Source organism: Scardinius erythrophthalmus, assembly GCF_964197995.2.
Source record: "Scardinius erythrophthalmus genome assembly, chromosome: 3".
NCBI classification, from domain to species: domain Eukaryota; kingdom Metazoa; phylum Chordata; class Actinopteri; order Cypriniformes; family Leuciscidae; genus Scardinius; species Scardinius erythrophthalmus.
In genome coordinates, this window is record NC_138223.1 from 39,382,682 (window position 1) to 39,397,146 (window position 14,465).

Genomic DNA, 14,465 nt, shown 5'->3' on the forward strand with positions numbered 1-14,465 from the left:
TGGAACACGCCTCCTCTTTGCGCTGAACCGCCCCGGGGAGCGCAAGTGTATTTCTTAGTTAAACGACGTGCTTCTGTGGAGGGAAAAGCGCACTTTGCGCGGGTGCAAAATAGGAATGATACATGCGTCGGTGTACAAAGTCAATTGCGCTGGGTGCAAGATAGGGCCCCAAGTCTGAAATTATACATGCAAATACATTTCAAATTAAGTCTTACTTACAGGTTGTGGCCCAACAACTGCTGTCTCTGGTTGTAAAGTTGGAACTGCTTCATGTTTTAGTAACAGTTTCTTGTTGAATCCGGCATTGAATTCGTGGAGATTCTGGAAGCTGTCTTCCGTAAAATGCGCAGCACAGAGAGCTATTACGATTGAAATTTTCAGGAACATAATCAAACATAAATTTTAGCCATTGTTGACGAACTACAGCGTCCGTATGAAGCCCGAACACAGAAGACCTGGCAGCTGGGTGAAAATAACACACTTTCGACAGCATGGCTACAGCTCTCCACTATAACTCCTCCTCTTCGACAAAGCCGCAGAAATATGGCCATGCCCCCTTTTTTGCATGGGTTAGTTACGTATAAAACCCGGGAAGTACCTTGTTGTAGTCCCATTCGAGTCGTTTTTGTAGGCATTAAACTTCCTGATTTTTAAAAGTCGATATCTCTGCTTACATTGAACTTTCAGCGCAGCAACTTTGCAGATAATATTCATGCACCAACAGCAACATTACACACTATTTAAAATGAAAAAAGTGAAATCACAATCAACCACCCCTTTAACATAAAAAAGTTGTGTTTAACTTATTTTGATGAGTTAAAGCAATGTAAAAACATATGTTGTCATATGTTGTCATTTTCTACAGTGAATGAGACCAGGCTGAATTACCAGAATATCATAGAAACGTGAAGGTGGGCTCTTTCGGCTATAGGAAAACCACCTGACAACCACCAAAAACACCCAAGCAACCACTTAGAACATCCTGAAATTGCATGGCAAAACCACTCACAACTGCATAACCACCCAAAACACCCTAACATTGTGGTGCCAAGTTTTGCACAGGCAAACACAACTTCAATTTCACATAAAGTGAGCATTAAATATAGTTTTTAAAGGAGTTGATTGCCCCATGTCGCTCTTTTGGGCATTTCAGTCGAAGCTTTCGACACTCAAGAATTAGTCTATATATCATTTTTTCATAATAGCTGGTTTATTACTAGACATTTACGTGGATTAATCCCTTAACTGCCATTTAGTCTGGAGTCAATCATAACACAGATGTCAATATCACCAAATTGCTTTGCTCTTGAGAGGAGAAGAGAGGTAATAATCGCTGACAGCATGCGAGGCAATAGCAATAATTGCTTTATTCAGATGTTGTAATCTCGGTAGATTTGAGAAGTTTAGCCGTGGCATTTTCCAGCATGCAACGGCTAACTCGCACAATTATCACAATCCGTCATCTCATCTCTCAGCATGATTCGCTTCTACTGAAAAAAAAAATGTTTTCTTTGGCATTTTCATTTCTGTTCCTGAGGGCTACAGATTGCTTGAAATTCAATTTGTGCCACAGATATACACAGAGCAGGCTGCCTATGGCTGAGATGGGTGTTTTCCACTGCATTCTGGGATACGGAAACCCCCTGACTAGCTTTAAGTACTGCTAGCACTCACCCCTGTCAAAAAGAATGAAATGCATGCAAGGAGAAAAAAGACTTATGTGTGTTCTCTCCACACAGTGATATGTCACTCTTGTTTATCTCTCATTCTGTTAGACGTGTTTCTCTCACCGTGTTATTCTCTCTCCACTCAGAGTGAAGTTAACACTTAATCTGTTAGTGATCATTTTGAGAAGATCTCTTATTAACACTAATGTTTGGCTTGCTGTATTATTTATCATGAAATACAGCGATGACGGTTATATAATCATTAATTGCTGATCCTAGAAGATACAAATGAACTTACTCACATGCAAAAGTGCCAGTCTTTCTGAAATTCTGAAACAATACAACAACAGCAGAGCCACAAATGGCCACATTTCGACAAGTTTCACATTCGAGACTGTGAATTTTAAATATATGTGTGTGTGTGTGTATGTGTACTTGTACAACTATCTTTGTGAGGACCAGTTTGACTTTTAGACCATTGGTGTGAGGACAAAGAGAGTAAAGTGAGGACATTTTGGCTGGTCCTCACTTTCTGAGACCCCTTTAAAGGCCTGTTTGAGGGTCAAGACTTTCAAAGAAGTCTTGACAAGAGAACTCGTCAAAGACAAGAAGTTTTAGGGATAAGGTTATAATTAGGTTAAGGGTCGGATTAGGGTCAGGGTTCGGGTTTGGGTTAGGAACTTAGTTGTGATGGGTAAGGTTAGGGTAAGCGGCTAGAGATTGCATTGTGTCAATGAATGTGCTCATAAAGATCGATGTAAAAGAATGTGTGTGTGTGTGTGTGTGTGTGTGTGTGTGTGTGTGTGTGTGTGTGTGTGTGTGTGTGTGTGTGTGTGTGTGTGTGTGTGTGTGTGTGTGTGTGTGTGTGTGTGTGTGTGTGTGTGTGTGTGTGTGTGTGTGTGTGTGTGTGTGTGTGTGTGTGTGTGTTTACATCTTGGTCTTTTACAGCAAAGTGTAATCATGACTACATAGCAGGTTATGTTACCTTGAGTCTGACTAACACACTTGTGTTGAATTGAAATTGAATCTAATATCTTGAAAATATATTGCAGCTTGTCTACACTGTAAAACAACATATGGAGCTGGACAAGAAATGAAGCCACACTTACATAAGGGAATAGTAGACAAGTCCACTATCTCAACTTGTTTTTCAGCCAGTGATCATTTACATCGGAAAGCAAACGTTCTTTCCAAAATGTCAATCAGAACTTAATCTTAAATGTAGTGTGATGATGGATGACAGAAGCATCAAGCTAATTCTCTGATATTCACACACCTTTCAACATTACGGTACTTGAAGATGACTATTGCACTGTCCAGAGCAGTCAAAAAGAACAATGAAATAGTTATAGCACGGAAATGTACTTTTGACCTTTGCACCATCAGTGCATATGCTACTATTAATACATTCATGTTAACATCACACTTTGAGTTGAAATGCTATTATGAAGGAACAGCTGGAAAAGATTCAGTCCTTTTAATTAAAGTAATAAAGGTAGTAAAGAAAAATTATAGACTAATTAACATACACTCTCAAAACACTTACTGGATAACCAAGTTCTAATCACTAAAGGGAATTAAAACTAATGTTAAGTATAAAGAAAGGTCTGTTTTTATTATTAGCACTGCTAAAATTACCTTAAGTTGGAAAGTTTTAGAAAATCAATTATTTTGAACAGATGATTTCAGAGATTAAATAAAAAAAATCAGTGAATCGTTTAAGTCATAATGCAAAAGTTTTCACAGAAATAATATTAAGCAGTTGTGGCCAGATTTTTGGAATAGAAGCGCATTGAAATCTCAGTCAGTGCATGATATAATGTTAACAGGTAGTTTAAATATTTAATACAGACCTGTATAAAAAAAAAAAAAAAAAAACACTTTCATTTAAAGTTTTTATCTTTAATGTCTACCTTCGAGCAACAAAAAAAATATTTGGCAATCAATGTAATCGTGAGTAGTTGTGTTCTGAATTGGCACTTAAAGGGATAGTTCACCCTTTCAACGTTTACTCGCCCTCAAGTTGTTCCAAACCTGTTTGAATTTCTTTCTTCTGCTGAACACAAAATAAGATATTTTGAAGAATATGGGTAAACAAACAGTTGATAGCCCCCATTGACTTCCATATTGGGAAGGGAAAATACTATGGAAATCAATGGAGCCCATCAACTGTATTCTTCAAAATATCTTCTTTTGTGTTCAGCAAAAGAAAGAATTGGAACAACTTGAGGGTGAGTAAATGATGACAGAATTTTCATTTTGGGTGAACCATCCCTTCATTGTCAGACATTAAGCCTACAATATGCCATTTTATCTTTCTTTTATGACATTTCTGAGAACAATAAACATCACTGTGACATTTGGAAGAAAACAAAAGTGCGGAATTGCTGGATCGGGACCTACATTAAATTGAATGGTCAGTAAGAAAATCATAAGTCTTAAAAGAAGAAAACAATAAGACGAAGGCACCAGCATCTAATTTTATCCCATTATCTTCATATTACTCTCTTGCTTTATAAAATGTCTCGCTCAAACGGCCATGCTTGTTCCCTATAGAAACCCCAGCAGAAGCTTCCATTATTCATAGACTGATTCGTGAATCTGAGAGAAAAAAAAGAAAGACACAACTCAAGTGGAGTCGAATGAATGAACTAGTTAAGATGGCTATGAAATCATCAACCAGAAATCAACATTTATAATAAAAATTCAGTTAAAGTCACTATGAAAACAGAACTCACCATATAGAAAGAAAAAAAAAGGTTTAATGGGGTTCAATAGAGAACCACAGGGTTCTTGACTCAATTTTAAAGAACCTTTTTATGCCAAAAAGGAGAAATGCTGACTGCGTAATTTTACTTTTTAATGTTAAATAGTGATACAGTATGTTTATAAGCTGATTAATTCATTATATTTAACAAAAAATAAAAATGCATGTTGTGTTTGTGATATTATACAGTCGTGACTCATTTTATGTTGGCAATGAGACCTTTTCTCTGGAGTTACATCCACCGATGAATCGATCACATTTTGACCAGGAACATGTATAAAGAAAGTAAATACGCTCAGTTCGGTATTCATGTTGACTTAAACTGAATTATAGCTTGAACTACGACCGGTTTGTAATGCTAGCAATATGTCAATGTGCCATACTGCTATGAGTTTGCCATTTCCAGTAGGGCGCTATTCATTTTTCAAGAGCTTAAAAAAATTACCTGGTATTGAATGTTTGGAATGCGGTTACACCGGAGAGTTATTTGTTTCAACAGGCGAAATTATCTCGAAGGGTAAAATGTTTGTGGTGGCTGTTCATTTTTGTCTAGCAAAGGCATTTTCAGTGCTATTTGTCTTCATTTACATTGCTTGCCAAATACTTTATGGCAGAGCTACCATTCATATCAGAAAAATAAAAATGGTTGCCCTTCAGCTGTCCACCAACAAATGCTTGCACAGGATGTTTTTGCTTTTATAGGTTTTTTTTTTTTTTTTCTCTCTCTTTTTCACTCTCACTTTAAAATATAAAATAGCTTTTTCAGTCTAACATTTCCAAAAACCTAAAACGTTTTAACAAGTTTGTGCATTATTTGTGTTAGGGGTCAAGAAAGGACACTGAATAGCAAGATGTTTTAGTGGTGGATACATTAGTTCTGGCATGACTGTTGTTGACAGTTGAAGTTTATGTGCCATTCGAAGAAAAAAAAAAGGGGTTTATTGCTCAATAAAAAGAAATACAACCTCAATATCACTCAGGTTGGAAATAAAGTATTATTCAAGCAGGTTTGCAAGGCACTATTCTTTGTAAAGCTGTATTGGAACAATACATATTGGGGAGGGGTGATCGATATGTTTCATATCAGGTGAGCACTTGAAAAGAAAAGAAAAAGAAACTTGAAACAACTCCAAACTAGTCATGATGCTTTCCACATCTAGCAAACCATCGTGCAGTTCAGGCTTGAACCGGTGTTGACTGCATAATATGTTTTTAACCATCCAATTAATTGCATTTTTGTCAGTTGGTAACATAGTGTTATAAGATCAGATATATTGCTCTTTCCCCTTACAAGTGTTGCACTAAAGGAGGCCAGAAATAGACTTGAGCTGCATTAGCGTGAGACTGTATCACATATGACAACTGGTGTTGTTTGCATATTTTACAGTGCTTTCAGAGACTTTTTGCAAGTAACTATTTACTAATTGGCTACAAAAAAGTTGATTCTCTCCTTCTGCTTGCTGACATGAAGTTATCTATGGCAAAAATAGTCACCCCATCGCCCTTGACTGAATAGATTGTATAAGATGGCTTTAACGCAGTGACATCCTTTGTTTATCTGGCTTTTTCCACTTCAGAATTAACTTGTGCGTAGCCTGAAATAAAAGGACAGACGTTTTTTTTTGTTTTTTTTCAAGAAAGCAGCCTTTGCATGCCTTGAGGAATGTAAATAAATATAAAAATAATATAACAATATGTAAAATATATAACGATATTGCAATTATAATCTGTAAGCACTACACATGAAAGTCCAAATAAACCTCAGGCTTTAAAGGAAATGCTAATTCACGCCTGTACAGTAGAGGGCGCCGCTCAAACAAACCTTTCAGCTGTGCTGTCATTCTGGATCACAGATACAGAAGAAAGTTCCATTCTTATTTTTTTGGACATTTTTTTTGGACAATTTGGACAGCCGTTGAGCGTAGTCATTATAGTAGTTATTGCAGTGCAATGTGGGATTGAATTCGATAACGTCCACTAAGGTTTCGGACACCACTACCAATGGATGTCCTCTCAAATAATGCCCTATTTGAGGGTATAGTGGGCGATTTCGGATTCAGCCACTGATTAATAAATTGAGACTAAATACATAAAGTATTCTGAGGAACCTTGAATCTGTTTTTGTCAAAGTTAGATGAGTAAATGCAGTCTAGAACTACAAGATCCATCATGTTTACACAGCCCATACAACTCCTCACTCACGATTTCTCTCAACATGGAGAACTGTCAGTCAATACATGGGAAAAGAAAGTAACTTTCGTTACTTATTTGAAAAAGTATAACTCAGATCATTTGTTATAAATTTAAAAGTAATGCATTACTAGTTACTTGAAAAAAGTAATCTGATTACATAACTCAAGTTACTTGTAATGCGGTACGCCCAACATTGGCCAAAACCCATACTTCAACTTCAACACGTCACAGATCCAGCCAACATTAATCTTCATTTCCATTTGCACAATAAAAAAATCATTATAAACTACAGCTGTTTCTTTATTCATACACTACCTAAGGAAAGAAACTCCCGGCCTACTCAATTATTCCTTATACTGCAATGAGACTGAATACTTAATGAAAGTCATCTTTTTTACTTTGCCCATTGTTAAGTTTCCCTGTATACCTACAGAGAACGAAAGAGACCATATATATTGAATCTAGTGAATATGCTATTCATACAGCACAACACTGGGAAAATTCAATTAAGGAATATGATAATGGAAGCAGCGTTGAGTCAAAATGATTGAGTTCAGCTAGTGGGACATACTGAAGTTCATTCCCCTGAGGTTACTTTCTCCCCGAAACTGTCCTGAAAGTTTTCAGTGCTTGACTGTCATCTCACTAACTAATGTGTCGTGTTAGTGAGTACAGTGTTCAAATTAGAAAATGCCCTCAGATTTTACCTGAAGGCAAGAAAAACATCTGCTCTGTCAAGCGAGGGAGGGAAAATATAATGGGGATGAGGAATTATATCTGAAATGTAGTTGCTCTGATTTGATAAACTGCACAGGAGAATTGTGGAAAATGCTCATTATAGCTCAGTGCAAAATAGTCATTAGTAAATGATCACAATACAGGAAGGAAGGAAGGAAGGAAGGAAGGAAGGAAGGAAGGAAGGAAGGAAGGAAGGAAGGAAGGAAGGAAGGAAGGAAGGAAGGAAATATTTACTCAATATAAAATAGTAATAGTAATCTAAATGTGACATTTGTGATTAGAATTTAGTGTTGAAGGGTCTAAAAGAGTTATCAGAGCATTTTTTATTATAATTATTGAAAATAGACCCTTTAAATGTTATATAGCGTGCAAAGACATGTAAACATTTATTTCTTTTGGGAAATCAAAAAGCCTGTGAAAAAGCCTGTCTAAGGCCCATTATAAAATGTGCAGATTTTAAATTAAACTAAAAATGTATTGACATTTTAAAAGTGCATTATTGTTTCCTTTTTCTGCACAATTGCCTAAAAAAACTGTATCATGTTTTTTTTTTTTTTACATTTGGTGTTATTAATTCATTCATATTATCATTGTGGATCTGTATGCAGTGGGTTTCATTAAGTTATTCTCTCAATATCTCTGCTGAAGTGTTTCAGGTATAACAAACAAGACCCCTGCATCACCTAAAAATATCCCAGCAGAAACACACACACACACACACACACACACACACACACACACACACATCCAGCCAACATAAGCTGATGTGCTGTCTGGTTTGAGATGGTCTCATAGCCTGGCCAAGCTGGTGTTTAGCTGTTAGTCCACAGACCAGCTTAAAAGTGGCGAAAATCCCTTTAAAAACACACAGCAGACCAGCCTGGCCAAGAGAGTATTTTAAGCTGATTTAAAGTGTTTTTTTTTTTTTTTTTTTTTTTTTTTTTTTTACAGAAGGGATTCCAAAGCAACACAGTTGACGCTTAACATTCAAAAGAGATTGTGAGCCAACATCTCAACATCACAAACAATCATAAGTGGGAAACGTGTTGCTCAGGAAAGTGTCCTCATTATAATCAAAGACCACGTCAGTAAAAAAAAAAAAAAAAAAACTGGCGTGTAACGCATATGAAGCAATCTCTTGGACATCAACAATGGACATCTGTTCATCTCTGCACCCCAAAAAAAAAAACCTCACACAGCCTTTACACCGACACAAGCACTTTCGGAAACACTCGTTTAGATCCCAATGTAGGGATATAACTTCGAAAGATCTCAGCAGTGTTTTCACAGCTTTAATAAAAGAAACTGCGTGTTTGGTTGTTGTTGTTTTTCACTTACGCTGCTGTTTTGGCCGGACCAGTGCACCATGGCTTGGTTGTGAGCGGAATCCCCTGTCAGTGCAAAGGTAGAGCTGGTAAGTTTCAGCTCCTCCTGTCGTGATGTGGCCGTTCTCCGCTCTTCCCTGTTCCACCTCAGCTCAGAGCGGCGGACGCGGCGCGCAGCTGGCGCGGTGCTGTTGCCAACAGGCGGAAGAGAGCGCGCACCTGCGGGCGAGCCGGGTCCCTGGGTGCTTCTCCGCACTCGGTGATGGTGATCTCCAGGGGCTGAACCTTGAGAACCTGCCCGTTTGAGATTATAAACTTTGCCATTACTGCGCACCGGCTTCCATTTATCATAGAGAGGCATTTTCTCTGAGCGAAGCCTGTCTGTATTCCTTTTACGCACAGAGTGTTCGCCGTGTTCGGTTGCTCCGCAGTCGGGCTGAGCAGTTTCAGCACCAGCCGAATTAAACAGCGCCGTTGACCCGTCTCCATTTTTTCCACTAACTTTACCAGAGTCGACACCGCTCTCCATCCTCACCAATAATTCCCGACCGCTCCACTTATCCAGCAGGTGACATGACCTGCAAGTTATCACTGTTTTGGTCACCGGAACCCAAGCGAACAAAACCAAAAGCAGGGTGCATAAAGCACTAACATTAACCCGGCAATATCTGATCCCCCTCTCCATCGCTGATAACAACAGGATACAGTGTCCTTTCCCTCTATTTAGCGTCAGTTATTGACGGAAACAAGTCCTCGTACAAGTTGCAGCGCGGTGAGGCAGCCTCAGTTGAGATGTTGTGGGAAAAGTGCTATTCAGCGAAGCGCTCCAACTTGAAGGATTTGATCGAATGAAGCTCTACACTCACTGAGGGGAGGAGCTCGGGGGATTACAGAGGAGAGAAAGACCATAAAGACACGATTCTTTCCAGCGCCACAACATTCAAATTCACCCAGACATTTTCCAACAATGCATTCTGCAATAAAATATACTGACGCAGTTGGAGTGATTTCGCTCGTCTCATTGATTCTCGGTGACGGAACTTTCAGACGAACAGAAAACGAATTTCACTCAGAGCTTGAGTAAATTGTATCAGAGAGACAAGACGTTTGTCTGGATGTGGGAGTTATTAGCTGTATATAGGGTAGCCTACTAAAAGCAGTGTGCAAATAAATGACGATTTTAATTTAGCAATTTTCTCGCAGTCGCGGAAACGAATTGTCAAACGTCTTAAACCATTTTAGTGGTATACTTGTGACATGTAAATGTGATATAGCCCAATGTTAAACAATAATTACGATGTTTCATCGATATGTTACCATATATACGAACGCTACTTCTATTATCGTCCATATAGTGTTCTGACGAACTTATAAATCTGTGGTGGTTCATGAAACGAGCCTATTTATAAAACTGTGGTGGTTAATGAAACTAGAAATTTGTCTGTTCGATATATAAATAATAGGCTTTATCTATCTGACATCCTAAACTCCCCATAGCCTAATTAGAAACGGATACCGAGGATTTACCAAAGAATTTCAATTCGAGATTAATTTGATGTTCTCGCACGTCTCTGAACAAATTCGCATTCTTCACAGCATCCTTTGGATCGATGAGCGAATTGCAAATGGATCTGATGCGCATCAATCAGGTTTTTGTGTCTAGAGCTGTGCTCCAATTTCAAGACAACAAACTTAACAAATTAACTATAGGTTAACTCCAAGGCACACCTCGAATTACAGTATAGCCTAGGCTGCACAAAGACTAAAAAAAAAAACTCATTAAGACAGCATAATTCACAATTCTACACCTCACCAATTGCAAAATGCATTAAATGGGTTATGCTGAATCCAATCCATACCAGATCTGCAGATGCTATACTTTTAATGCCTTCAGGCTCAGACAGAGACTCTCAGTGTGTATCTGCTTGGAGAGAGAACTACAGATCCTCTGATGCATCAAACCATTAGTAAACATGTCTTTAAAAATAAGGAATAGTCATTATACCGATTAATTCACCAACCCACATTACACATTTCCCTTCCATAACGTATTAGGGAGAAATAAGTTTTGTTATGATGCTCATACATACTAGGATAGAGCTCATTAAAACATGTTCTCACTCTCACGCCTTGTTTTACTTTAGAACTGAATTGAATGCCCACTTTAAAGAAAATCTTTGTTTATGTAGCAAATGTCAATTCCAAGAGAAGCCATACGATTATCTTTCGCTCCCATGCTCATCTTCTCTTATAATGTCCCCGATGAGGAAAATGTTGTCTAAAAATACAACAATCTGAAAATATATTGGATTTTTCTTTTGATAACTGAATACTAAAACAGAATTTGCTTTGACTAAAAATCATGTAAACACACTGCCTGGCCAAAAACATAAAAAAGGCAAATGGTTAAGAGTCAAAGACTGAATCATTATTGTTGTGATTATTAGTATTCTAGCATGTTATATGTTTGGCAACAGTTGAGCGTGTGTTTCATTTCTTAAACAATTATGTAGGAAAACACATCATGGTCATATTCCAGGATGACCATGTCAAGATTCATCCCCTTAAATTGTAAAAGAATTCAGGAGGAGCATGAAGAATCATTTTCACACATGAATTGGCTCCTCTGAGTTCAGACCTTAAATTCATTGAAAGTCTTTGGGATGTGCTGGAGGAGACTTTACAGACTGCTGGACTCAATACAAGATCTTGAGCAAAAATTTATGCACCTCTTGATGGAAATAACATCACATAATTTATTTGAGCTTTGCAACAAATCTATTTTCCCTCACAAATAACTAATTACGTCTGAAATTGTGAGATCGATTCAAGGATTCTAAAAAAAAAACATGTTACTGTAGACCAAATGACCTCAAATCTGACCTCAAAGTTCAGGCTAAATTTCCAGGTGTTTAGTATATAATATAACATGCATACATTAATTGTTTGTGCATGTTACTCTCTATCTCTGTCTGCCTCTGTGCCATTTCTATATGAGTTAACTCCACCGCCTTGTCATTCTAAAAGCATTAAAATGACTAACAGCTAGACAGGCCTAGACTCACAGTATTAAATAGATATATTGTATTGGATTAATAGCACAGCTATGGACAGGCCTCCAGAGATGAGAACACACTCATCACTTTCTCTCTTTTTCTCCCCCTCTCTTACATAGGTGCTCAAGAAGACATCATGGTCCATCATCTTATATCCCCCCTGCACATCCCAGAAATCAATGCTATTTAAATGTGATCTACCCGACACATCTGTTAAAACCAATGGGGATATTTGAAGGCCTCGCTCTGTGAGCTGAGAGCAGGTAAGAGTGATAGAAACTCTTGGCACATAATAGCACTTCCTGGAACAGATCTCTCGGATTTATACGATTTATTTGACGGACAGAGGGCTGAATGTCACTGCTGAAGTCGTTTTATTTTGTGCTTGCAGTCAACTGGTTTGACTGTGAAAAGCAGCTCCTTTCTGGGAATACCAGACACTTCTGCTGGTATTTGTCAAATTTGCACTTAAAATGAGCCGTGTCATCAATCCAAACAAGTTCTTCTATTCTGCCTGGCAGAATTCTGGGAGTGAAAGTTTCAAGGTTTGGATTCATGTCAAATTAGGAACAGGTTTCAGCCTGTTGTCATCCGTGTTCCCAGGGCAACAGCCAAGGATGGCTATTACAGGAACAGTCGCAGATATCATGAAAGCCAAAAAAAGCCACAGATCATAGTAGAAGAACGACAGAGCTCGCATATTTGATTGGTGCTCAAAGCAAGGACGTTTGTTTTAGTCTTGGCTGCCAATGACTTGTGTAGCAGCAACAGTTGAGAGACCAATAATTAGCTAGCACATGACTCACAGAGGCTTCGCATCAAAGAAGAAACTGAGAACAAAGCAAAAAAAAAAAAAAAAAACAGGGAAAAAAGAAGAAAATACCAGACAAACACCCAAGGGTAAGCTATATCTGCTGTAAAAACCCTTTGGTTCCCTTGTCCCGACGAGATTGTTCTTTTTAATAGAGCTATTTCCTCACATTATTTGGTATTCTTTCTCTGTAAGGTCCAGTGGGAAGGTCAGGAACAATCGCAGAGATGGATCTCATCCTGTAATATTTAAACTGAGTTCAGACTCTTGATGCTTGAGCTCTCTCACACTCCCTGTAATAATTCATGAAAAATTCAGAATCTCACCATAGATATAGTATAGGTTTAGGTTAGTATTTAAGCCTTGATTAAAATGCAAGTCACGCATTCTGAATGGCATTTAAATGATTTGGGCAATTACTTGAAATTCAGTTCATGCTTGTCTATAAAATACAGGGGAAAGATCAAATCAAAATTCTACAAATAAGGCAGATGCTATTTGCACCCTGGTGTAAATAGTGGGAAATGGCATTTGCAGCATGTTGTGAATAACAAAATAAATACTGTGTATACCTACTGCCAGACAAAATGCAAATAGTTTGGAGATCTGTTAAGCTGAGATCAGACTGGACACATTAAAGGGATAGTTCACCCAAAAATAAAAATTCTGTCATTAATTACTCACCCTCATGTTGTTCCAATCCTGTAAGACTTTTGTTCCTCTTCGGAACACAAATGAAGATATATTTGATGAAATCTGAGAGATTTCTGTCCCTCTATTGACACCTTACGCAACTACCACTTTGATGCTTCAAAAAGTTCATAAAGAGATCGTAAAATTAATCCATATGAATTGAGCGGTTTAGTCCAAATCGTCTAAAGAGACTCGATCGCTTTATATGATGAAACGATTCAATTTAGGCTTTTATTAACCTATAAACATTGATTGAGCTCATCTGCACCTGCTTGGCAAGCAAGAACAAGCCTCTTGCAGAAGCTCAAATGTGCTGCGTAACATGAGATTGAACCTCATTGGTTCTTACAGAAGCTCAAACGTGTTGCGTAACATGAGAATGAACCTCATTGGTTCTTGCTGAAGCTCAAACGTGCTGCGTAACATGAGAATGAACCTCATTGGTTCTTGCGGAAGCTCAAACGTGCTGAGTAACATGAGAATGAACCTCATTGGTTCTTGCTGAAGCTCAAACGTGCTGCGTAACATGAGAATGAACCTCATTGGTTCTTGCGGAAGCTCAAACGTGCTGAGTAACATGAGAATGAACCTCATTGGTTCTTGCGGAAGCTCAAACGTGCTGCGTAACATGAGAATGAACCTCATTGGTTCTTGCGGAAGCTCAACGTGCTGCGTAACATGAGAATGAACCTCATTGGTTCTTGCGGAAGCTCAAACGTGCTGCATAACATGAGAATGAACCTCATTGGTTCTTGCGGAAGCTCAACGTGCTGCGTAACATGAGAATGAACCTCATTGGTTCTTGCGGAAGCTCAACGTGCTGCGTAACATGAGAATGAACCTCATTGGTTCTTGCGGAAGCTCAAACGTGCTGCATAACATGAGAATGAACCTCATTCTCATTTTATCTGTACAGAGTCACAACGTGGCTTTGCGGATGCGATAAATCAATATGTATTATAATTTTTTAAGGCCAGACAAGTAGTTTGTTGAGGGATGATTTGTAAAGAAGGACTACACGCCAGCGCACATATATATTCAAACGCGCATACCTATGGACTGAACACGTGATGCGCATGTGCACGACATCTGTGTTTGCACAGAGGTTGCGTAGAGATAACCGATAATCGTTTGCAACTTTTTCCGGGTGGGCGGCCAGAGCGCGATGAGGGTTTTCTGTTAGAACGGTGTCGTGTTAGCGGCCCCTAAGTTAAT

At 38.4% G+C, this 14,465-nt stretch overlaps 1 protein-coding gene across 3 annotated transcripts in view; it reads right to left on the reverse strand.

Moving 5' to 3' along the window:
- The window catches only part of sorcs1 (sortilin-related VPS10 domain containing receptor 1), a 196,841-nt gene extending 187,432 nt beyond the window's left edge, over positions 1-9,409 (reverse strand). For all 3 annotated transcript variants that reach the window (XR_014029825.1, XM_081360927.1, XM_081360928.1), the window contains exon 1: positions 8,704-9,409. Coding sequence is in view for 2 of the 3 variants with exons in the window: in XM_081360927.1 (XP_081217053.1) it covers positions 8,704-9,375 (672 nt within the window). In the remaining variant the exon portion in view is untranslated. The remainder of the gene's footprint in view (positions 1-8,703) is intronic.
- Positions 9,410-14,465: the final 5,056 nt, after the last annotated feature.